We start from the raw sequence: 26,280 nt of genomic DNA on the forward strand, positions 1-26,280 counted from the left end.
CCGGGTCAAGCCAGGGGCTGGCGCGTTTTCCGGGCGCTGAGCTGAAAAACGTGACGCGATAGACAGAATCAGCCCAAGGGCTCGTGCGTGCGCCCAGCCGATCTCCCGGTTGCCCGCCGATGAGGTCCTGCTTTGTTTCTTCATGACCCTCGTCCATTCGTTTGGTCGCAGCTTTCTGAGGATGTCCGCTCGCTGCTCCCAGCTGCAGTCCCCCCCCTCTCTCTCTCTCTCTCTCCTGCAATTCCTCGCAATTCCTTTCCCCCTGTATTCCCACACCGGCTCTCTAGTCACCGCTGTTCCGTGTCCTCCCGCGTGCCTCGTGCGCAAACCGTGGGTGCCCTGGGTTGAGGGGAGCGTGGTTCGGTCCCCTCGTCAGCTTAATGGGCGGCTTCGAATAAACTGGACCCTGGGCCGCTGGCGCCGCCGCCGCCGCTGCGCGCGCCGTGCCAAGGCTCGGGCGCGGAGAAAGCGGCGCGGCGTCGGTGTGCGGCGCTCCTTTTGTGTCCGCTGACCCCCGAGCGACCCCCGCCGTCCGGCGCGCTCGTTAGCCCTGCTCAGCCGACCCCGCTGTCGCGGCGCGTTCCTGCCGGACCCTGCGTTGTTGGCCACCCTCCCGCTGATTTCGTCTTGTTCGTTTCGCTGGCACGCGTCTCTCTGTGTGTGTTGGCGCGGCTTATAAGCCGTGGTCTACCCCCCCCCCCCCCCCCTCTTTTTTTTAAAAAAAGCTTCCATTATTTCTTCCGGTTCTCGATCCCGTCGCGGGAGACAGCTGCTTGTTACGTTTTCCCTCTGGCCCGTTACTCGAACACCTTGTGCAGCCTAGGTTTTTGTGAGGTATTTCATCGGCACGACTTCCGCCGGGCTTTCTTTCGTGAGATAGCGAGTATTGACCCGTGTGGATCTGCAGCTTCGTGTACGCTGTTGCGTCAGGCGGCGTTTCAGTGCAGTGTGTCCCGTGGCGGTCCTCTTAAAAGGTGTTCCTAGCGCTGCGGTATACTTTGATCCCTTGTACGAACATGCGACGCGAGATGCGGTAATCCGTGATGAGGCTTCCTGTACAATCATCGGTATCTATTTCGCATTTGTAATGGCAAATGCTCGCTCTCCTTCTTTCACCTCGTGTCACATGAAGGCGTCTCCCGACCAGCTAGCTGCATGTCTGGGGCTGTTATTTGTATCCTGTATCCTTGTTAGCGTTACATTTCTCCACTGTGAAAATGCCAGACATTATTTTAACTTCAAGTGCGCACCTTGAAAGTTGTGTCTGCTAATCAACGAGCCATGCAGAAAGTTACTTGTGATATTTATGGTATCTATGGTGACGTTGCCAACATATGCGTTGACGTTACTGTCTGTAAAAAAACACTAGCGCTGTTATTAGAAAACAATCTTGTAGCTGTTTTGACTCGCACCTCAAATGGGGAAAGATTATCGGGATAGGATGCGTCAGCTTATTAGAGCTTTAATAAACGCGCTAGCTCATGCCGAGGTTTACTACCGACACTCTTTCGTAAAATAACCTATATGTTCTTTTTTCCTTACTCAGCCCAAAGAAATCGATCAAATTGATGAAAAACGTTTTGACACGTTGTTATACATTGCCGTTGGAATTATTCTACTAGCAACGTCATGCACCTTATGAAATGACGACCGCACATTAACGATATGCCAGATTCGACAATTTTCGACACAATGGGATGTCTGGAAAAATAATATGTCGACTGAAAGCATCGTCGAAAGTAGCCTCCAGTGTGCCTTGCATTTCTACTATCAAACAACGCAGTATTTGTGTTTTGGTCGACTCGGCAATATAATTTTTCAATGTCAGCATCAGTGAACACGCAGAAGCTTCTGTCGGGGTTGTCTCATTTTCCGTTCCAACGTCTACACTGTTTTCACGATGTCTGAAACGTCGGTACGTGCTCAAGAGTGGGTGCTGTTTTGATGGTTGTGTTCGACTGATGTCAAGTGCAACTTATTTTTTTTTTCCCGTCGTGAATCGCTTTCTTCTATCATCGTTTTGACAGCGTATGTACAACTTATTACGAGCAATACTTTTAGTCGTATGCGGGTTTCACAAACACAAGAGGACGCAGTCGATTTCAGATGAACCTTGGGCGGAACTATGATTATCGTTCTAATCTGTTACGTATTTAACACTACCTGTGAAAATCTCCTTATTAATTACTGTACGGCACTATTGAAAAATGTACAGTGCTGTACAAGTGCTGGACAATGAACTTGAAAGCTCCAGCGCCTGTTCAAGGCGCATGACTAGACCAGCTTGGTTGTACAGATAATCTGATCGAGTACAATAATCAAGCATGAGTAGGCTTCCGCTTTCTTCTCTGACCTGACAACCATTGCTTCGAGAGCTTAAAGAATGGGGTAAAAAAGAACCCAGGTGCTTGCTGCAATAAGCATTTCATTAAAAAATAATAATAAAAGGAAACAAAAGCTCCTCTGCACCGTTGGTCCTTATTATCCGTTTTCACATTCGCGAAGCCACGGCTTTTCCTCTTAGCTTGAACATCACTATGGCTAATGTTCACGCCACAAAATACGCATATTTGTTTTCATGGAAGGGTATACGTTCTATGTTTCAGTTTTTTGAAATCTCAGTCTTATGCTAAAACACGAACAAATTCTTACTTTGAGTCACGCTCAAAAACTCTCTGGCCAATGATTTCTACCTTACTTTCATTAAAAACACCGATGTTCAAGATACAGTTCAATGAATCACGGTATACGTTGTGCCTAATATGCCTTGAAATAAAACGTTAAAACAGAAAAATCCCGAAAGTGAGCACATTTATAGCCGCAAGGAAGTTGTTAACCAGTGGCATGGTGCATAGAACTTGATTTGTAGCACCCCCTTTAACTTAAAGTGCGTCTGTTCAGTTGCATCCGGTAGGAATTGCTATAAAACGAGATCAGCTAGTGCACTGTGTAGAGATTTCTTTTCTACTTACATTTCATATAACCCGTGTGCCCCCGCCGCAATGATTGCATGCAGTGAGGAAGCAAACACGGAATGAAATGAAAAGGACAGAACTACACCCTATGCCTAGTGCTAAGACCCTTCTCTATGTATGAAACGTGTGAATACCTTTCTCAGAAGGCGTGGTTTTGTGACAATTGACAAATTTCCACCGAGTGTTGCGCCAATTCATTGCATGCAAACGTTAGCTGACCTATATATACTTCATACATGAGAGACATTCCTTTCGTAAGCATGCTTGAGCGGCCGGTATTTTTTTTTTTGGGGGGGGGGGGAGGGGGGATAAAGAGGTTACAAATGAGAACTATCAGTCCTTGAACAGATATTACATAATGCGAATCGTGTTAGCTTTCTTGTTCTTTTTTTTTCAATTTCTTTTTTCGACTCGTACCTACATTACGATGTTAGTTCTTGAAGGTATTCCGTTTTTTAACACGAAAGTGTTTTATGCCGGGGTCCACCAAGACTTCACTGACGTATTTCCGTCACGGAAATACGTCAGCTTACAATGTACACGAACATAATACAAAGAAAGAAACCAGAAGAAAAAGCTCCACAAACATGCAAAATTTGGAAATCGAACCCACGACCTCTCGGTCCGCGACGATAGATCGCCGAGCGTTTAACCCATTGCGCCACAAACGCATTTGCAGAGAGCTACACAGATGCGCCTTATATATCTAACACTCCTCCGTGTACCCGCGCTCTTGCTCGGGGCGGTGCCGCCGCCTACGAGCAGAAAAGAGAAGTACTGCATTATGACACTAACGCGCACCGACAGTGAACGCTTCGGTGGTCTCAGCACTACGACGCCTCGATGCCAGCATTCGAAGGGACGCTGGCATCAAGAAGCACTACCAACGCCACCTAGGTGGCGTTCACCGTACTCAGCACAGCGGAGCGTGGCCTCCGCAATTAGCTCTGAAAATGTTTCTGAAGTTGATCGCGGAGGCTGCAATTACGACGCGCTGTACGCGCTGATTTGACTCGGTGACGATTCAGTTACGTGCTTTGTCTTGCGCGTTGTATTAGTGTGTCAGTTACGTGCTTCGTCTTTCGCGTTGTGCTAGCGTGTGCAGCGTAGTGCAGCTTCCATATGCACGACGGTTGCTCATGGTCATCGACGTTGGTAGTCGTGATGGAGGAGACGTGCCACCAGGCGTCAGTGTGGGTGCATCAACGCCTAAGGGCGCTTTAGCCACAAAACACCAATAGACATTATATATCAATGTGCAATAAATATTACACTACTTCTGTGAAGACACGTTTCACTTTCGTGTTCTATACCGATTCCTATATAGAGGGATCAACCACATTTTTTTGCTACTCTTTTTATGACCGCGAATAGTCTCGGACTTTGGTTTATGTGCGCCTTTGCTCGACCAAGATCATCATATATAGCCCCGCATAAAGATCCTTACTTTTCGTTAGCAACGACTGTTTTATTACTGTGCGCTCGCTTTTTAACATTTTTGACTGATTTACGGCGGGGTTCATAAGAAATGCATCATATAAAAATTCCCTAGGGATGAATGAATTAATGGTAGGTATGCGTGTAATAAAACACAGCTAACTTGCCTATGTACACCCATTTCTTGTTATTACGATTCATTTCGCACTTAGGACCGTGATCAGTGAGCTTGCTTTTTTTTTTAAATCCCAAGCCTCCGCTGTCTATCTCGGCTTGTAGTCTGTAAATCATGCGCGACGTTATGTATTGATAGACTCGGAAGTACAGTGCCGTCTAGGCAACAACGATATTGAGACAGAGGTAAACTTGTATGACGTCTTTAATGCATGAACATGGCATTCGTTTGCGAAACTATCGTGATTGTTGCCACACATTGTATTCCTTTCTTTTGTAGTCTATGTTTTTATGTCTCTCTTCCTTGCTTTTCTGTCTTACGGAACCTACATGTGGATGGCGCCCTCCGGCAGCAGTGCACTAAATGTATTCTTGATGACTTCATCTTCCGAAATGCTTTAACTTACCTTTTCATAAGTAAACCCTCCATTTTGTATTGCAGTTTTGTTGCTGTGACATTTGCACAACAATAACACTCACCTTACCTTCTAACAACGAAGACGGTCATGGAAGAAGTAATGGTGAAAGATCACAGCACTTGCATTTTTCTTCGTTTTTTTTTTTTTTTTTGCTTTATGAATTTTTTCCTGCTCTATTACCGGTGACACTGGTATCGTAAAATGTACATTGTCGATTTGATTCTCTGCTGTCTTGATTTCGCCTCACGTTGCGGAGTAGTTCGTTCACAAAAAGGGTATCTGCAAAATATGTACCGCGGCTGCTCCGTGTCGCGAGGCTGATGTCACAGTGTATCACACCGATGGTCACGCAGAGCGGCGACAAGGCACATCGCACACAGTATGCGTGGTCTCTCATGAATCATTGCAGAGTCAGTGCAGAGCAGCCAGCTGCGCTAGTCTAATGCGTCAGTTGACTGTCAAAAGAAAGGGGAAGAAAGTGCAGAGGTGTCAACCAGAAGCACGTCCGATTTGCTACCCTGCACAGGGTGAAAGGGGAACAGGATGAACAGAGAGAGAGAGAGAGAGAGAGAAGGGATAAAATAAAACCTCTGTAATGGCACGCACAACTGGAGTTGCACATCCTGTCTAGTAACAGGGCACCGAGCAGAACTCGAAGTGGGGTCACCGAGGTATGTCTCTAACTACAGCAGTCACTTGCGTTGCTCTCCCAGCCAGCGGTGCATGTAGCTACCTCCCAAGTATGTTTGCAGCGGATGCCAGTTGATCTAACGCGATCCAGGACAGAAGACTCGGGTCGTTGTAGCGGCGACATACACACACGAGGAAACACGCAGATAGAATTTCCTCAAGAGTTACAATAGGAGTTCCCCAGGCGTCGTACTGACACCGCGCCTGCAGGAAACCCCCTTGTGCGCCTCTGGAGCGGCGTCGGTGCATGAGGGAAGCCGCGTCGGACAACGGCCTCGACCAAGGACGCCCGCCTTCGGCCCAGTGACCAGGGCACCGCGGGTGGGGCTCGTCTCGGGCCGCTGTTCCTCCGCTTCCCTCCTCCTCCCCTCGCTCTGTTTCCTCTCTGGCCGCCGGCGACAGCCCAGGTGGCTCGGTGTCCAACGGCTCTCGGTCAGGACATCTGTCCAGCGGTGGTCGCCGCCGCCGCCGGCCACGGCCGCCGTCCCGCAGCAGGCTGGTCGCTCCCTCCCTTCTCCTGCGAAACGGAAGCGGAGGCGCGTTGACGGATCGGCCCCTCGGGTCAACCGCTGCTGTCACGGCGCGACAGGCCGCATTCCTCGGTGCCGGGCACACCGCGCGCAGCTCTCACTTGTTGAGCACGAGCGGCGGGAGATTTGTTGTGCCGCGTGTGCATTGGCAGGAATACTGAATGCGAGCGTACAGCTTAGGATACAAGGAGAAGAAGACTAGAAAATTGAGTCGCAGGAGTTGGATATTGACAAGTAAAAACAGCGCGAACAACGCGGTGAAGATGGGCAGCGCAATGCACTGTGTTGCGTCCTTCTTCCTTCTGTTTATTCGCGGTGTTTTCTGCCGTGACTTTTCAGGCCCGGTACGATTGTAAACAGCGCTGTTATCACTTATTAAGAAGCAGCGTTAGCACAAGACAGCGAAAGGGCATTGCGCATATAGTACGTTCACGTGGTATATCACGCGGCAGGTGACAAAAGCAGCTGTAATATATATATATATATATATATATATATATATATATATATATATATATATATATATATATATATTGCTGGAGTGACGAAAAATGCGAACCTTTGCTTCACCGTGCATTCGCCTTGATACTCGCGCTTTCGTTTCATACTCAGCGTAGACTTCCGACACTGAATGCGCTAATTCTCTCCTCTGCACATATACGGCAATGAAGTTCGCGACGCGGAGCAGTATATCTGGCATGCAGGTGTTTCAGTGCTGCGTGGAAAAAGATTATTTGATGAACTGGAGGGAAGATTTTCTCATTCGTGTGTTCAAGACGACGGCATCATCATCATCATCATCATGTTTCACTGCAATCACCTCTGTCTTGCGCCAACTGACTCCTTATTATTCCTGCAAATTTCTGAATTTCGCGTGCAAGGCATGTGGCCTTCCCGGAGGGACCGCGTGTAGAGTGATAAAGAGAAGTCGCTTATCCTTGCGTTCTTACGTGACCGGGAACTCGGTGGTGTAGCGTGATTTGTCTCCGGTTAATAAATTATGCAGTCCCGGGAAAATAGGCCTCCGAAGGGCAAGCTATCCCAAAAATCAAAAGCAAACTCCAGCGACTAATGATGTGCTGGATAGCGGCTGTCAGGCGGAGCAAGTGCTGACACGGACTGCTAGGCTAACACCGCCGCAGCGACATAACCACCACCATTGCACACGCATGCTATGGTCCAGATCAGTTCGCCCGCACCTTAGATACCCGAAAATTGTCACTGCGGAGCACATCGGCGGCGGCCGTTGAAGCACTGGCGCTTAAGACACATAAGAGGGTGGACATAAAGTGAACGAGACAGCACTAAAAACGTGGTGCTCATGTCGATCTTTAAAATTACGAGGTGGAATGGGCGCTGTTCATCGGCATCTGTCCCGTAAGTTACGACTGCGACTGATCGGAGGATGGCCGATCGTAAACGCGCCCGAGTCGAGATCGAAATCTTGTCCTTCCGGGTGGCGTTGGCTCTGGAGATTCTCGCTTGTGGGTCGCTGAACTAACGCTACCGCGATCGCCAATGGCTTCTTCCTATGTCAATTCAGGCGCGGTAGACAAATCGGCTATGTGGTTGCCGCTTCTAGTTCGCAGAATAAGCAGGGTTTAACTGTTTTTGGTTGTTTGTTCGGTGGACGGCAGCGATGTACAGTATTAGTGGTGGCCGTGCGCGCGTTCCTTTGCCTCCTGCCTCTGATTTGCTTTTATTTTTTTCTTTGCCGTGTTTTTCATTTATTTTCTGCACATGGCGACCTCTTGGTTACACGCGTACGCCTTTGTAGTCGCTGCAAACACCCACTCGCCCCAGGGAGGACTGCTGCTATAAATTTAGCTTTGCAAATGGCGTGCCCAGTCATATACAGGAAATTATCCTCAAAAATGTGCCTTACATAGTCATAGAAGTGGTTCGACATTTAAGTATTTACGTATACGGAACCACCAAAAGCTGTTTCTTAGACATGCTGCGGTCTTATTAATAAGCCTTCCCGAACCTGTTTGTTTCCTTCAATTCTGAAAATATCCAGTGGGCCGTTGGGTCTAGGTGAGAAACGAACAACGGAGATGCAGCAGATTACACATTATTTCGCTTGTCTATGTTAATTGACGTCAAATATGGTCGCGAGCATTTGCGCGTGAACTGTTCACCGCTTCATTCAGACGCTATAGCGCCTGACACCAACAGTGAGATATCTCTATTTCCTTCAAATGTGGCACAGCCCGCTCACGCCAGCAGTGCGCGCTTGTGGTTCAAACATGTAGCCGCGTTGGCAGGCATGATTTGTTTAAGGTAGGATGGCTGCCATCACATTAGCTCAGTACGATTTCAATTGCTGGAATTGCTTTCTTTAAATCGCGAAGACGGTTGATAGACGTTGCCGTTCCTGAACCGGGTGCGTTAGTTGTTTTTTTTTTTTTTTTCTATGTAGTTCACTACACTAGTAAAGAGATCAAGTGCAGTCCGTCGTCTTCACTCAAACAGTGACTGCCATTTCTGGCTGTCGCGAAGCAAGATATGGAAATAAACACTTTATTTGAAGTAATTGATGGAGCCGGTGGAGGCCCTCAGTCCAAGGCCTGTGTGGTACAATTCTTCAACGCACCGTTGATGAATTCCACCATGTACTCTTCTGCCTGCCGGTGAGGCGGTGGCTCGTGTCAGCCACGGGAGCTGGAGTGTAAAGGACAACTCTTCTCTGGAGCGAGGAATGAGACACGCGGGTTTCTGACTGCATTCGTCGTGTACGCTTGTCGTGTGGGTAGAATGAAAATGTGGAGAGTGAGAAAGGAAGATAACGAGGGAGAAGAGGGCCACAGAGTAACGATTTTCACGGCGGCAGAACGTGGCTGTTGCAGATGCGGGCGGCGCGCGCGCGCTCACTGTTTGAACGGGTCGGTCGTAATTTACTGTCCCTTCTGGCGGCTGGCGTTTTTACTGCGTCCTGTGCGCGCACCCAGGCCTGCCAGCCTCTGCGCGCCTCTTCGCTCCCCGCGAGCTCCGGACCGGTCTTGTTGGTCCCCGCGCGACAGCACCGCCGGTGTATACGAGAGGCCTGATCCGCAGTTTATTTGTCAGGAGTGGCGGGGCTGGCGGTCCGAACATTGGGCCTGTCTCTTTTTGACTCGGTGGCGGTCGCCGTCGCTGAGTGCGCGAGAGGCGGAGAGGTTCTACCTTTCTCCCGCGCCCCGCGGGTCAGCGGGGCCCGGTTGTTGTCGGCGGCAGACCGAGGCAGAATGGACTTGTCTAGTTGGGCTCATTTCCGCATTACGAGAAACCGTAAACCATTCCTCCATTGTCGCTTGTTCGGCTGCTCCCGGGCCCGTTTCTCTTTTTTTGGTATTGCTTCCTCGTTTGCCGCCGTGTATAGGCCTTCGCTTCCGCCGCCTCGGCCAGTACGTTGCTCCTCCATTTTGCGTGCCTCTGTCTGTCTGTGTTGATTTTCTTTATAGACCAGTTGACCTCGCTGACTGCGTCATTTCCATGCCTTTGTCCCCGTCTAAGCGCGTGCTTTTCTTTTTAAACCGTTGTTATTTGCGGCACGCGTTGGTGTCGCTCTGGTGAAGTACCGGCTTCCTTGTGCGCATTACGTTTTCAAGTTTCCTTCACACATGTGTGTGCCTTGTGTTTAACAGTGGTCCGGGGACGGGAGGGAGCGGGGGGAGGGAGGGGGGTCTTGGCGTGTGAGTTTTGTCACATTTGTCGCGCAAGTCTTGTGTGCGTACGCGCGTTATCCATGCAAACGCATCTTCACTAGCACGGTTTGCCCCTGTGTTTGTTTATCAGCGTATACTGTTTTTCGTTTTTTCTCTTCTTTTTTTATGACTGGTATCCGTAACTACCGCATGACCCGACTAGCGATGCTATCGCTTCCGCCTCTTCTGTCGTTTTCCCTGGCGCATCTGGCGCCGAGGTCCTCGTGCTTTTCGGAACTGTGATTTCATCTCGGCGAAATGATAATCGGCTTATTTACAATGTTTGCGTACCGGCGCCGGCATAGAATCGGGGGCGGTCCCGTGTCGCCGGAGCGATTGAGCGCGTGCTTGTTTACTCGGCAGCCGTGCCGCTTTGCTTAACGACTGTTGTAAATCAGCACTATAAGAAGCTTAGCGTGTACATGTATCGCGCGTTTGGGCAGCTTCTCTCGAATGCCGTTGTTTATTCGAGGCATAACATTAATTTGGAATACTCTATTCCTGACGTTTGCCTGTCACTGAGACGCTAGATTTTCTTGACACATCCTGTTTGCCAAGCATTCCCCACTGGCGGGGGGAGGGGAGGGGGGGGGGTTCGGGATGGTAATGGGGAAATAACTGCTGCTTGAGTCTCTCGCTACAAAGTGTGTGCATGCGCTTGTTCTTAGATAAAGGACACTGTGTAAGGATGGTTTTGAATCGTCACGGCAGCTTTGCACACCTGCCTTCGAACAGCCACTTTTCCCAGTTGGCTCAGAATCCGCAAATATCGGCCAAATATAATCCGACGACAGTCGAGTGGGAGGCGACCCTGTCCAGCTCAGGACCCAGAACAGCAACAAGCCCTGGTTAACCGAGCCCGGACGGCGGCAAAAGCCAATGGTCTTCCGGACTAGGAGGTCCGACCACAAAACGGCTATTAATTTTCAATAATAAATGTTTTATTCTCTCTCTCCCAGTTGGCTTTAGTGCGACTTAGGAAGGCGTAGACTTACTGTCAAGTTATCCGTGTCGCCCAGAGGCGTATAAAGAAGCAGTCCAAAATATCTGGCCAGTTTGTTGCGTACTTGTGGAAATGTGGCGTTAGGCTGGAATGAGGCAGTATATGCAATTGAGTGAGGTATGAAAAGGTGAAAGTTGAGGTTTTCTCTCCGAAATGATGCCTCTTAACAGCGTGTCTCCTCCATTGAAATCTGCCACGCACACATTATCCCAAACGGACAGCAAGTACTGTTTGTCACCAGAGCTGACATTTGGAGAGTTGTTATAGATGCATAGCCAAGAAACGGCGCAAGTTTACGCGGATGAAGGAAGAATAGACAGCGCTGGCGTGTGTCTATTCCTTGTTTAGCCGTGTAGAGTGGCGTTGCTTCTCCCCCTGTTTCTCATTGGCTGGCCGCTGTCACTGATAATATGTCCGACATAAGAATCTGGTGACATATGCTCTTATCGACAGTCCCAGTGTGAGCACGGGCTTCTGTGTGAATTATCGCCAAGGACGGTTATTGACGGTTGATGACGGAACTAACTGTGTGTAAGTCCGAGTAAGATTAAGACCTTGCGTCGACAGCTGTTCTTACTTTGAAAGGTCAACATTTATATATATATATATATATATATATATATATATATATATATATATATATATAAAATCTCTCTCTCTCTTTGCTAGTCCCACCCTCTTCTTCGTACATTTAGGTGGGCCTTTGCCCTCATGTATTTTCAAGGTACCACCAGCAAAAGGTAAAACGGGAACAGAAACAAACAGCTCACACCAACTTGTACGTTTAATTAGGTGTGAATGCTGTTCTTATCTCCTTATAGCCGATTTACAAAAAAGTGTAACCTCAAATGTATGTTTCGTATCCTCAGCTAAGCCGCGGGGTCAAATTATGGCGAACCTCTGACCGCAACAACGCATTTGAGTATTTTTAGACCTGTTTTTAGACCTGTGGCGCCCAAGTACTTGCTGAAAAGCAGTTGAGCACATGGACGCGACGCGTCGAACTCTGAAAAACTCGCACTTTTCTGAAGTCGACGCGTAGCCATATAGTTGAATTGAATTCTGGGATTTTACGTGCCAAAACCACAATTTGATTGTGAGGCACGCTGTAGTGGGGGACTTCGGATTAATTTTGGCCACCAGGTGATCTGTAACGTGCCCCCAATGCACGGGACACGGGCGTTTTTGCATTTCGCCCCCATCGAAAACCATATAGTCCGAGTTTTCGACCCATTGTGATTTAAATAATCTCCTTCGAGATTTTGTCAAGCGTGCTTCCGAAATCAGCTTTCTTCATTGACATGCATATGAAAGGCATGTGGCACTTGAACGGTTACGTTGCTACTTTCGTTTGTCTGGTTGTATCGGTGACCATGCAGAGCACGTGAAAGCCGCCGCACGCCGATCCCCAGTCTCTCTCATGTCATATTCAACTAAATTATAGTTGTTTCATAGCCCTGTCAGAGCGCTCTCATTGTAGTGTAAAAGAAGAACGAAGGCCTGTTATACGGGCAAACGACATCATTAGCGTTATTCCGATCATGTTAACACTGCACACTCATTGCCACGACAAGGTTCATTCATCTTAAGCGATTTTTGAAGCTACTCAGGAGCGCTCGCAAGCGTCAGGTCGAATGTGGCACACCGACTCCGGGCGATCGTTTTCATTCAGCAACGACTTCGATCGCCTGCCCGTTAAGCGTCGCCTGGTTTCTCTTCGTTAACAGCTTGTCACTCATCGCAGCTCGATCGGAGGTCGCTGAACCCATTCCCAAACGCATCCCCCCCGCCTTCCTATTTTTTTTTGTTCTTTCTTTTTCTTTAGAGGCCTCGCGCAGCTGATCTCGCTCTGTTTTCTTCGCAGCGTATATGCTAGATAGCCGTCTTTGATACCTGATTTTCTCTCCCGCTGTGCAATGACAGGCCGAGCCGCGCGCAAGCTAAGCACTTCGTAGCATTTGACTCGTACGCGCGCGCGCGCCCTGTCGACAAAGGGCGCACACAATTTGCACACAGGTGGCGTGTTTGATGGCACCCAGTCGTTGTCAGCCGACGAAGTGCCTTCGAGCGCTGCCTCTTCGGCAGCGCGCTCTTTGTTGCTAGCCGATGCGTCGGCGATTGATCATCGCTGCTTTTCAGTTTTTTTCTTATTTGCGTTGCATCGCGCGCGCCTCAGGAAAGGGTAAATAGCAACTAAGCATATGCTCGATCTTTATTTCGCATGTTTTCCATCTCGTTGCTTTCGTGATCGAAGCTGCTTGCTTTAGCGCCTGATTATCCACGCAGATGTTTCTTCTCGCATGCTCCTTCGTATTCTCGCGTAGCCGCGTTCGCGGAAGGACTGCGCGACGAGAAAGTGTTCCGTCGGTGTGTCGCGCGGACGCCGCACAGAACCCTGCGATAACGTGAAGGAGTGGTGTCGCGGCGCCCCCCGGAACATCGTGGACCGCTTGCCCGTCTCTTTCCGACTGCCGAGTAAGTTGGCGACGTTGCACGTAGTCGTAGTTATGCGGAACGATCGCTAAATATCCTGCGGACTTTATATTTTCGCGAGCTTACGTCAAGCGGCACAAGCCGGCCGCGCAAGTGGAGGAAGAAATTATTTGTGGTTTTGGAACGGTATAGAAGGAGCGTTGTTATTCACAACGCGATACTTGTTTTTTAATTGCATGTGCGGGTTTTGCAGCGTTCAGTACACGTCTTGGAGGATCTGCGCGTTGTGCTAATTTGGAGCAGTGCCACTAACTGAGTAATCGTAATCCGTGTCCTGACAATACTTGCGATTCACTCTTTTTTTTATTTTTTTTATTGGGCTCTGGGTCCTACCACTCATAGCGTGGTATAGCGAGTACCACGGAAGCAGTATACATTGGATCTTAAAGGCTACAATATAACTGCTGAAGTAGGTATTATTATTGTGCAGCTTGATAAAGTGAGTGTATGTATGTATGTATGTATGTATGTATGTATGTATGTATGTATGTATGTATGTATGTATGTATGTATGTATGTATGTATGTATGTATGTATGTATGTATGTATGTATGTATGTATGTATGTATGTATGTATGTATGTATGTATGTATGTATTTGCAATATCTAATACGATACTAACACGTACGTACGCACGTACGTGTTAGTATCTTATTAGATATTGCAAATAATTTGAGAAGACGGTATCTCACGTGTCACTTTTATCCTCGAGGGCTGGTGGTGTTTCTGAGTCGTGCATATTTTGTTTCATAGTAACGTTGTTCTCGCGGCGGTTGATGTGGTGCTATACGGTAACGCATTTCGGTTGGGCCGCCGCAGGCGATGCTTCGTGGTATTGCGCCTCCTTGGAAAGCGCTATTTGGTCATCAAGTGGCAGTGAATTCGTAGACGTCGTAATGAGACCGCTGGCAACGTACTGTGTCGTAGAGCCACGCAGCCTGTTCATACCATTTGTGCTTAATTTCGATGTGGACTAACCGTGTGCGTTAGATGGCCCCGTGGAGCGTTATGACGCATTGAACACAACTATCGTACCTCACAGATGGGCTCCCATATGTCTGCTGAATGAAGTTGCTTGGCTAGGTAAAACCATCATTTATATTGTATTAGGCCGCAATGATCGAATGTGATGGTGGCTTTCAAATCAGTAAAATACGTTGTTCGTGAGCGGACGATGACTTGATTCATCACTACGGACCGTTTTCTCTCTCTCTCATTCATGGCAGCATGGCAGCAACACTTGCACACACAAGAATGTCTTACACATGCCAGGCCTATTTGCGTGGAGAATGACTCAACTGCGCGTTCGTGGCACGTCATCGCGTTTTACATGCATTCTCTTGACGTGCAGTGACGTTGATCTCATCGCGGCTTCTTCGTGCGCAGCACTAAGAAGGCTTGGCTGTGGTAGTTACGGCCTGTAATCGTGACAAGTTCGTAGATCTTAAAATTGGAGCTGTCATAAGTCACAAATATTATTTACTGAGAAAAGTTGTTAAGTAATCGTTGTCGCAAGCGTACCTAAAAGTGGGAATCCTGCGTTGCGATGGTGGAAACTTATTCCTCGCGCTCTTCTCTGGGTTTGTATTTTGTCGTGTGTATTGTGAGCGTTTGCGCAGGTGATGTTCATCATTATCAGCCTTTTAGTATTATTGTTATTTTTCTATCGCCGCTCCCGGACGAGGCAAAGGAGAAAAATACAGATAGATAAATAGCCAAATATGGAACAATAATTTGATTTATAATGTTTCGACTAGAAGACGCCTGTGGGTCTCAGGACAAAAGCCAACCATTCGCGGCGCACTTGTCGCCAGCGGAAAGAAAATACCGTCTCTGCAACACCTGCTAATGCATGGGCAGTAAACGAAAGTGCCGTTGACGCGTAATTCTTGCGCATTCTGTGATGGTTCTACCGGAGAACATTAACAAACTTCTTTAATTGCCTTCGCAACTTAACTTGTTATTTAGTTATGTGCTTAATTTTTACCTGAAAGACCTACGCTTAATGAGTATTACATTAGCGCTGTGAGTATTACATTGATACAATGAGTATTACAATAGGGGGGGGGGGGGGGGTCTTCACTCACGATAAATGTCCCTGACGTAACTACAACAGCGGCAACTGTCGATTTGTGGCACGGTTTATTCTTGCCCTGATTATTATTTCCGATTTACTGAGCTCCGATTTTTCAAGCTCAAGTACGGGAATGAAGAAATCCAATATTGAAAAAAGTACTCTATTAAGAGCTTCCCGTCAATCGGGTTAAACATTTTAGTCGATGCCCAGCCTTGGTTTTCATACGAGATACCACACTGCAGCGTATTGCGTTTCAATTGCTAGCGCACTGTAAGTCGCTCAGTAGAATATGCCTGCCCTGCAGTTCGTCGACTCGATGCGCGAGGACACCGCTTTGTTTTACGAGTTTCCTGGGTCGACAACAGGCGTAGCAAGGGCCCGTTGCTACGCCTGAAGGAATAATAGGAACTTGTAAATAATGTGTCGGAGAGGGATGTAGGCGAAGCTGCTCTGCAGGACCTCTGCTAATGAGATTTCATTGTGGCTAAGCGGGGGACATTTGGCGTCTTGAAAATTCTGCATTACCCTCCAAGTGATTGAGCATTTCGTTTTTGCTTGGTTGGCGTTGATAATAAAGTCCTGTTAAGTAACTGGGTTGAAAATTTGGAGCTTTTCTTGTAATATAAACAGCAGTTGCATTGCTAGTCGACATCGGTATAGATAGACGTGGATGACGGAGATCTGTGCCCAGTCGCTTCCTTTAAGCATTTGCTGCTATGTATAACCAATATGTTGCTCCGTTTGAACTGAAACCACTCGTGGTGTTGAGAGCGTTGCGCCATTTTGCGCCCAGGTCATGTACGTGCGCTAAGATTACCTAATTGCTCTAAATGATATCGCAAGATAAAATAGTGCTGTGTGCGACGCGGTCATCGCCTCCTGCACCGATGTTGGCTATTTCAAAGTCCTGTTGCGACGTTCTGTAGTAGATGACTTACAGCGTTGGCTCTGTGGCTTTGTCGTCTAGCAGCTGAGCACAACGTTGTGCGTTCGATTCCTGGCTTCGACTGCTGCCGCATTACGATGCAAGTGAAATTTAAAGTAATTCACTTCGATTTAAATGTGCGACCAGAAAGCACAGGAGAGAGCTCGGAAACAATTTTCAGCCGTTCCACAAGGGCGTCTCGCATATACTTGGTGTGTTGCTCGGGTTCTTAAACACTTAAAGTAGGAATGTAGTAAATGAGAGTGTTAAAAACACTCCCGGCTAAAACGTGCACTGCTCTCGCCCCTAACAATGCTTCGGAATGCAGCCTATGCCAATGAACCCGGGAATATCTTAAATGGAATTCATGGGGTGTCAGTCTTTTCAACTCCATTGTTACAGGCGTGCAGAGGCGCTTTGCCTTTCTCCTTCACAGTGTCGCCTGCTTACTAGCGGTATTACTGACTAACAGTATTACGGACTAATAAGGTAGTACTGACTAGCGGTACTATACTGTAACTGAACAACGGGCTACGAACTTGCTCTCTCATAATGTCTTAATAATCAAAAATTAAAATTTTCAGGTTTTACGTGCCAGAAGCATGACCTCATTTGAGGCACGCCGCAGTTAGGGACTTCTGATCAGTTCTGACCACCCGCAGGGGATCTTTAACGTGAACCTTAATTCAAGTACGCGACTGTTTTTGCGCCTGCATCAGAAATGCGGCCGCCGTGGCTGGGGATTAAATCCGCGACTTCGAGTGCAGCAGTGCAACGCCTTAGCCACTGGACTACCTCTGCGGGTGTCTTAGTCATCTCTAAGGGCTCAGGGAAGAAATTATTTGTGTTTAGACAGCGTTAAAAACGCATTAGCGAAAAAAAAAAAAGGGGGGGGGGGTGAAGAAGAGAAGCTAAAGGAGCGTATTTTCGCAGAAGTAATTAATTTTCAAATTTAGTGCGTTGATATAACTTCATTTTTTCGTGATGCGATTTTTCATGCCACGTAGGGTTTGCGGTTCTTCGCCTTTATTGCCGGTCTTCCGTGCATTCATATTTGCCTGCGTAATGCTGCAATTGTTGTGAGTGTCGTGCATTCCGAACCGCTCGTTCCGTGATCACGCTTGGAGAAGAAAATCCAACGATCTGTGCTCTTTTCTTTGTACCAGAAATTGACTCATCGTAACGATTGCGATATTTCGTTTCGTGTTGTGCGAATGACGTTGACTGATTCAGCTGAATTTAGGCAGACGCTTAGGTTAAGCCGCATACGAGAAACTGCGTGATACCTCTTCAGTTGAACTCGGAGTTCTCTGAAAGGGCTTTGAGTCGAGTTTGTTCCAAGCTGGAATGACGTCAAGCATCTAGCGTGCATTCTAAGTAGTTGCTCGTTCTTTTTCTTTCTTTCTTTTTTGATTATTTTTTTGTAAGGACGAAAACGATTACAGTTTTTCGAAAGAATGCTTAAGCCAGGCGACGGATGGCGAAGTCGTACGGGGTAGTTGTGTGACATTCAATTGTGACACGTTCATGTATATAGGGAAGCTTTGGTGTTTTAGTTGAGCCGGGCGTCGATGGCAGACCCCGCGACTCTGGAACAACTAGTGAGATGTCACCTGAGGAGCTGTGAACGCATGAGCTACTAAAAGCAGTCAGGAACGAGTTCCAGAGCTGTGGCCGCATGTCGGACTGCGAAGAAAGATAGTGACGTTTTCGAAGTTGGTACTTCGGGGTTTCTACGAAATGTACTGTATTCGTCGTCGGTAATTACGCGTGAGAACCGGAAAAGCCGAGCAACTACCACCTAGTTCCTCCGACGCATATTGTGCGGTGCTTATGACGTAATGACTGTGTCGTAACTTCGTAACAGGCTCACAACTTTGACAATTTGTGCGCAAGCTGAAAAAAAGAAGAAAAAAAGAGAAATGCTCCAGATTTTTTACAGCAGCTGGTACAGCCTAGGTTGTTGTGTCTCCAGCTTCGTGAAGTAATATTGTCATAGTCTCAGGTAGCAATAATCCCTGATGTCCTCTAGCACGTTGAGGGGAGTGAAATTTGCACCTAGAGTTCAGCTTGAGTCGCCATATGTATATTATATTTCCTGAGTAGGCTTTTCTATACTGTCCAGATCATTGTACGATACGCATTGATCATAATCCGTCACAATAAAGCTCACAACTGCCGCCCAGCCTTTAATGCGCTGGTACTTACGTTCAGGACACAAAGCGCAGGCATAGAAAAGGGACACGTTCAATTGTCATCACACAGAAGAGGGTTTTGCCAACAATAAAGCGCATGAGAGCCTCTCGACGCTAAAAAATAAATAAAGAGAAATGAATTAGTTGTTGCTCATTTCACTAGTTCTTCTGGTGCCCATGGCTATAAATTTGTTGCTCAGAATTTTGTAATGCCATTGAAGACATGTCGGCGGGTTCGTACAAGTGCTTCAGCGTCCCTATAGTACTTCTTTTCTCGTTTTTTTTTTCCCTAACAACATTAAGATTCTTGCTGTGTACGCTCCTAATGTCGTGCTTTGCACCTGTATTTGTAACTCTTAATTTTAGGCTGGCTTTAGTATTGGTCATTATCTTATAACTTGTAGATTATGCCAGACTACTGCCGTTATTTTATATTCTTTCGAAACCTAAACGCAAATTCAGAAACGTATGGTAACTACTAAACTACATGGGCCGCTGGTCAGAGTGTTATTAACACTCTGTAGCAAACATAGACGTTGGATCACTAGCCTTTTGAGATCTTTTCGAAATACATTGAACACCGTTGGTCCATCAGCGTCATGAACGAGTAGCGTACTGCGCAATATACACGAAAAACTGCATCATCGTCATGATTCTAATGAAGTCGCCCTTGGCAACGTATTGCGTAATGATCAAAGCAGTGCCCTAGCCGGCGTCTGGTCCTGTATTGGGTAGAAGGTTTATTGCAGGTGTTTGTGAGGCGAGACCAACCGACGGCCGACGAGTGTGAGGGAGCAAAAATATGTGCACCTCCTCCCTCCTGTCGTTCCCTGCGTTTCGGGAGGGTGCTGCCCCTACTGGCCCTGCTCCGTGCAGTGAAGAAAGCTTGCCGTCTCTAGCCTCGGGATGGCGCGTGTCTTCTGAGCACAGCCCGTTTCTTGCTTATGAGATATCGAATGCACAAAAAAATATATATACATATATATAAATGGATAAAGAGATGAGAGCTGGCTACGAACATACGCACGCGTACGTATATACAAGGCGAGACAGGCGAGCACAGTAAATGACTTAAGCGTCTTGGTGCTCATGCTTCTTTTTTTTTTTCTGTTGTTCTCTTCCAGGACACCTTCATTTATGGTTTTTATGGTTTTTATTACTTTTTATTTTTATTGTTTTTATTGCCGATAGAAACTCACAGTTTATATCGTATAGCTATATGTGAGTGCTTTGTAAGTCCTCATTTGTGGCAAACTAACTGACTGGCTTCAGGTGCAAGTTTGAGAAACAATTTCCGTCTTAAAGACGCCACAATACTTCACAGGCTATTGTGTTTTCTTCCGCCCTTTCGGTAAATAAACCTGAAAGCGTCTATTTTTCATGCATTTCAGAAACGTCCGCTTTTAACCCGCGCCACTGTTTTCGGAGAGATGCCATATTTTCCCACTACATTCGTTTCCTTCTTTCTCTCTTCAAAATGGCGCTCGTCAAAATTGCGCCTGGCGGACAGCGAGAGGTATGTTGGAAAATGTTCGGGCAGCCTTCAATTTCCAAAAGGTGCCCCCCCCCCCCCCCTCCCCTCCCGGGCATGCGCACTGCGGATTGCAATTGCGCTCGCGAAATCGATTCCCGGCTTTTTCTCTGGTGGACCCTCCCCCTCTCAGCTCCCTGTCTTCTTCAGGGCTTCCATCGGGCCCCGGCCTTTTGGGCTTCTGAAGAAAAAGCGAAGCCTCTCTCGGAACCCTCGCTTTCAATTTCCGTTTCCCATCGCCGCTTCCCCTTTCCACCCAGGAGCTCTGCGGCCTGTTTCGTTTGCGTCGGCGCGTTTTAAAACGCGTGTGCGCACGCGCGTGGCGTTCCAACCGATGCGGGCTCTTTCTTTTTTCCCGCCAGCGCCGTCCTCCGCGCAGGCGCAGCGCGTCGAAGGGGGTGGAGCGTTTTAAAAATGCATTCCCATTCGATGAAAAAGCGTGGAGGATGCAAACTTTTTGTATCTGCTCCCGTTCTCCCCGTTCCCCTCTTCCATCCCACGCCTCCTGCCCGCATTTACTCCTGCCTCTGGCGTCCCCACCTCTTGCTTATTTTCTTTTTTTTTTCCTCGCTTCCGCGCGCTGCCGTGGCTATTTGTTTTCTAAGCCTTCAAGGCACGCCTCTCGGAGAAAAAAGGCTGGCCTCTTCGTTCTTCTTTTTGTTTCCTCTTAATATTTCTCGCGCGAACGTCGTCTCGATTTTGGATGCGCACGTTTTCCTTTTTTTTTATCCCGAATGGAACGGGGACAAAAGGAAGAGGCTGCGAAAGGGGGAGGGAGTAAACAAAAAGAAAATCGGGGGAGGAAAGGCACTCTCGTGCCCGAGAGCGGGGAGGCGCGCGAGCCTTTCCTTCTCCGATGCAGATGCGGGCCGTAATGCCATTCGCCGGAGGCCCCGAATACGTCACCTTTTCTCTGGCCAATGTCTCGTGGCCCCGCGTCTCGCTCCTACGGAGGCGCCGTGCCGGTTTTCCGTTCCCGTCGTTTTTCCTCGCTACCCCCTCGCCCCCCCCCCCCCCCGTTCCATCCCTTCTTCCCGTTTTTTGCCAGTATGCCGCACGCCTTCAGTCCCGTTTCCTTCCTCTTCTACCTCTTCCTTCCTTTTCTTTTTTTTCAATATCCGCTGGAAGCCGCGCGCCTTATTTTTCGTCGTCATCGCTTGGCTTCCTCTTCGCGTCGAAGGAACGGAGCCAAGGAAAAAAAATAAAGGAAAGGTTAGGGAAGGGGGGGTGGTGTAAGGAATAGGAAAAGAAGGTGGCTCCGTTTTGGCACCGGTGAGAAGGAGCGGCGAACGCGGGGTGGTGGTTGGGTGCGCCGGTCTCGGCCGCGATGCACGCCGGAGCTGTGCTGCGCCCGTCCCCCTTTTGCCTCAGAAATAGGGAATTCAGATGGACGGGAATTTTCCTCCCTGCCGAGAGGTACCTTGGCGCAGCCACCACACTCCCCTCCGCCTACGCCACGTCTTCTCCCCTTCAGAGCCCCCTTTCGTGACTCGGTCCGTTTGCTCGGTGACCAGGCGCTGGGTGATGCAGCCAGAGCACCTTTTTGTCGGGTATTCGGAACGTTGGAAATAAGATTGCGAGGGGGAAAAGAGGAGGACCAAGAAAACGTGATGCTGAAGAGAGGGGAGGAAAAGAGGGTGCGCGATCTGCGGAATGAATAAAGTGCGCTCCGTGTCTGCCAATGAAGGTGGGGTCCCTAGGATTGCTTGTCCGTGCGAGTGACGCGCTTGATTGGAAAAGTAGAAACCGAAAGCCGATGACCTTCCTTCGCGGAAGATGCGGATGGAGGGGGTGGTTCGGGACACGTTGGGGTGACGGTCGTCTCGGTTGACTAAAAGCCGTGTGGGCCGACCGTGCTTCTTGTGCAAGCGGCTGAAAACCAGCGCTTAATTCGCCGGCGTTCCTTCGGTAACGCTTAGCGCGCTTCTTTGCTTGGGCTCATAACTGTGCAGATTAGGGCCATTGTCGAGCCGTCTCAGCGTTCTGCCAGAAGTTCTGAAAGTGCATCGTTTCCATGCGCGCCATCTGAGGGTGGCTGGTGGGGTGGGCTATGTTGAAGCCATATTTGGGGTGTGAAAGTGATATGAATCCTCTGGTATGCCTATTAACTCGACGTACGTTCGTAAATGCCTTTTTTTTTTTTCTAAGTGCATCCATCGTTGGCTCGTGTAAATGTACTATTGTAGTTTTGCGTGATAACGCGTATTGCCTTTCTGAAGTTGCGGCGCCTGGGCACCATACTGGGAATTATACACGTGCCTAGTGACGAGAGTTTATTTATGTTTGCAGGACTCTCCACATTTCTCACCACATCTGAGAAGCGAGAAATTCGAGTTAAGTGGCCTTTGTATGCAACTTCCTATCATGTCCTGCGCGCACAAAGATTTTCAAGTGTTGTACAAGAACGTTTGAAACCGCGTGTATACGATGGACGTTACATATATCAGAGCCGACTTGCATTCACATGCGCTCTGAAGGGACCTGCAAATGTTGGTAAAATAGTAGTATCAGTATCGGCTATGTGTCTGACGATTATTTGGCGGAGTGGCTAACGTATCTCGAAACAAAAGAGTTTCTTGACGTTTCCCGACTCAAGCCTCCAATGTTTTAGAGTTCACTAATGAGCCGTGAGAATTGGCCTACGTCGCGTTTTAGTCGCTGAACGATTTATTCTGCTGGGAGGGTCCGTGGCGTCGAGCATTTCCGCAATAGCGTGAGACGTGCTACCGCAAGACGTATAACGTGGAGAAGGAAAGCGCGGGATGAGGTGGAACGAGGGCTCAAGACAGACCCGCAGCAAAACGGCACAAAAACAGGACGTGGCAGCTCTGCATACTGAGTTCGTTAGGGACCGGTTGCCCCGGATATCGGATTCCGGCGCCGCGAGGGAAGCGGAAAGGGTATTGCGCGCGGTTGTGACTCAGAACGGGTGCGGGCGAGCATGAGCGCGCGCTCGCGCTCGTAGCTGAAGACACGCGAGGGGAGAAGGAGCGGGCATCCCTTTCTGCGCTGGGGCGCGCGAAACGAGCTCCTCGGTGGTGCCGTAATTACGCGCGGGCTCGCGCCGAAGGCGCGCACGCGCCTCCTTCTCATCTCCCCCCTTGCCGCATCGATCGGCTGTTTACTGCCCCCCTCCCCTTGGCCCTTCTTTCATTTATCCTTTTTCTCCTAGCCGTTCAAAGCCGTGGAGGCCTGCGGCCTGGACGGTATACCATACCAGCGCAGTCTGAGCATTCTCGGGGTGGTCATGCAAAGCGACCGGCGTCGTCGCGAAATGACCGCTCCTTGGAGCCCCCACGCGCCTGTTTCCTCTGCGCCGTCGTCGCTCATTCCATCTGCGGTGGACTGAATGCGAGGGAGCATTTTCTCCCCTCATCCTGCGGCACCCCCATCCTCCCAGCCTCGCTGACCCCGCTCCACCCGTGGCGATTCAATCCGTCACCGGGCCCGGTCGCGTGATTAGTCCGGGCGCCTGCTGCGTCAAGGAAAGCGCCGGAGGCAGGAAAGGGGTTTGCTTAGCGGACCACGGGAGACGCGGCGGCGTCCTTTCGCCTGCGCTCGTATTTTCGTCACGAAGAGTGTGATGAACCGGACGTGCGGACACGGGGGACGCGGCGGCGTCAAAGTACGAAACCTCCTGAAAGTTCGCTTTGTAGAGTCAAAAGAAAGCTGCATGTATATTTTGAATGCTTCGTTTACTTTGCGTTGTTTTTTCCAGTGATGCAGCATTTATTTTCGTTTGTTCCGCGTCTATTTTTGTCCGTTTTGTTACTTTTTATGAATGGTTCTTGATACAAGCTACAAAATTTGTAGCTTGTATCGTATCCGTCGTTGGGGAGTACTTTTAGGGGTGCACATCTTTTCTGCGTGGCTAGACACAAGTACGAGCGCGCAACATTTTTATTCTTATCAGTGCCGCCATTGCCTGAGTAGGCAAGAGAAAAGCTGCGGTACCATTAGAAATCGCTTGCCGCCTCGCAGTTGAAGAAACAGAAACGCCGCGCTGGGATTGTTCACGGACACATTTCGGCAGTTGCTCGTGTGATGGTGTCACTGTGTTGTTTACACGTTGGTTGCAGAAATACCGAACGTTATGCGAGCGATGTAGCATGACTTGTAGCGTAGTGGGGCACCGAGTATGGCGCAGTCTATGGATTGAGGGACCGAATTCACAAAGCTTTTCGCTCATAAGTTGTTTTCGTCGTGGCCTGGTCCCCTTCTCTGACAATGCCTTCAACGTCATGATTTTCATAGTCAAATATACTTGGGCCGCGGCCGCATCCGTCGCTGGCTCAAATACCTGATCGTGTCCTAGTTCAGTTCTTTAAGTACACCGGCTTGAGTGTCCGTTTATAGTCCACCTGTGCCTACTCCTGCGTGCACACTGTGTTCTCTCACTCCCTTTCCCCCTCTTTATATTCCCCTTTTCTTTGCAGCTTATTGAAGGTAATAAACTGGACGTTGGCAGGCCATGTAATGCGTAGGATGGATAACCAGTGGACCATTAGTGTTACAGAATAGATACCAAGAGAAGGGAAGCCCGGTCGAGGACGGCAGAAAATTAGGTGGGGCGATGAAGTTAGGAAATTGGCAGGCGCAAGTTGGAATCAGCTAGCGCAAGACAGGGGTAATTGGAGATCGCAGGGAGAGGCCTTCGTCCTGCAGTGGACATAAATATAGGCTGGTGAGGATGATGATGAAACCGGATGTTCATGAATTTGACCGCCCTGTCTTCCTCTCCTTTCACACTCTCTCTGTATCTCTCTCTTTCTTTCCAACATCACGATTGACTGTCATCTGCGCTTACTAGCATTTCTGGCTCAAGAACGTTTTTGTGAATACGGGTCCTGGTCTTCACCGTAGGCAAATCAGTTAGAGCGTTAGAGGCAGGGGATTGCTCGCACACCTAGGAGCCACTTCCTGCTCCTCATCGCATCGTTACATGCCCTCCTCTCTAAGAGTCATCGATTCTACCCAACTTGCGGACGCGCGCTAGCGGAAGGCACGGGTTAGATGTAGGAGGCGGAAGCACTTGCCGGGAACAGTCGAGTGAATTTCTCATTATCGGCAGATAGGAACCCTTTCTCCTCTTCCTGACATGTGGCTTGCAGTTGAAGGGTCTCCTTTTTTCCCATTCTCTCTTCGCTGAGCTGAAACACCCGAATCGCAGCGCAAGTTAGGAAGTCTTCCTCCTTGACCGGCCTCACTCATACTGGTTTCATTGTGGCGAACGTGAAAGTGTCGTAAGAGTGGTGTTGTGGCATTCATTGACGGTCTCTATGCTAATTCGAGCGTAAAAAAATAATTCATAACGCTGGCACAGTGCTGCTGGAGCGCATGACGGATATCGCGTGGACGTGTGAAGGTGTTCTCTTGGAGTTTGATGAAGTGAATGCACCAAGGTCACCGGGTGCTACAGAGAAATTGGTATGTTGTTTGAAAAAGCGATGCAAGGTTTTCAAGCAAGGTTTCAAGCGATGCATTCGTGATCATGAGGTAAATATTTTTAAAGTTAAAGTTCAAGCATTGTTGATCCTTACATTAGATAGCAGCACCTACTTTCTGATACGAAGTGAGCACGTAGGTGGTGCACATAATTTCATCTCCTGTAACGATCCTAATCCCTGCGAACGTTCTAGCATTTTAATAGTCGCAAAGCTGCGCGGTTGCCATAGGGATAAGATTTATGGGACGAGGGAAGAAGTACATGGCGTATCGCATCTTGTGCACATTTGATAATAAAACAATCCATGTAGGAGAAGTATGCCAAGTAACTACGTGAGCTTATTTTCTTATTAAAGAGACTTTGCGAACTTTTCGAATAGTTGTTCTTAAACTGTACTTTCCATGGCATACATTTGCGATCGTTGTGATGTTCTTAAGTAGTCAGTTCTTAGTTCGTGTATATTTGTATGTTCATGTATATTTATAAGCTATAAACTCAACGCACAGTAGAAAACCAAATTTCACGTGTTTTCGAAAATGGTTGTCTGATTTATTGTGACCTTTATGCAGCATATAAACTGCTCCCTCTCTGATAGCGGCTTGAAATTGTCATATTGGTTTACGGTGCAATGCGATTTGTTGTCAAAACATAGCACCGACTCATTTCAGCTTCTTCAAACCATGCGTGCAAATGATAGAA

At 48.4% G+C, this 26,280-nt stretch overlaps 2 protein-coding genes across 4 annotated transcripts in view; one reads left to right on the plus strand and one right to left on the minus strand.

Annotated features, from left to right (window-relative positions):
- LOC119456153 (POU domain protein 2) overlaps positions 1–26,280 on the plus strand; it is a 649,805-nt gene that overhangs the window by 355,516 nt on the left and 268,009 nt on the right. The window contains exon 1 of one of the 3 annotated variants that reach the window (XM_049669567.1): positions 13,176–13,389. The exons of the other annotated variants lie outside the window; for them this stretch is intronic. The gene's annotated coding sequence lies outside the window, so the exon portion shown is untranslated. Of the gene's footprint in view, positions 1–13,175; positions 13,390–26,280 lie in introns of those variants that run through there. 3 annotated transcript variants of the gene reach the window in all.
- The window catches only part of LOC125946419 (uncharacterized), a 38,502-nt gene continuing 17,289 nt past the window's right edge, over positions 5,068–26,280 (minus strand). The window contains exon 2 of the mRNA XM_049669570.1: positions 5,068–6,212. Coding sequence (XP_049525527.1) covers positions 5,735–6,212 — 478 coding nt within the window. The 3' untranslated portion in view covers positions 5,068–5,734. The remainder of the gene's footprint in view (positions 6,213–26,280) is intronic.

Source organism: Dermacentor silvarum, chromosome 6 (genome assembly GCF_013339745.2).
Source record: "Dermacentor silvarum isolate Dsil-2018 chromosome 6, BIME_Dsil_1.4, whole genome shotgun sequence".
In the NCBI taxonomy this organism is placed as follows: domain Eukaryota; kingdom Metazoa; phylum Arthropoda; class Arachnida; order Ixodida; family Ixodidae; genus Dermacentor; species Dermacentor silvarum.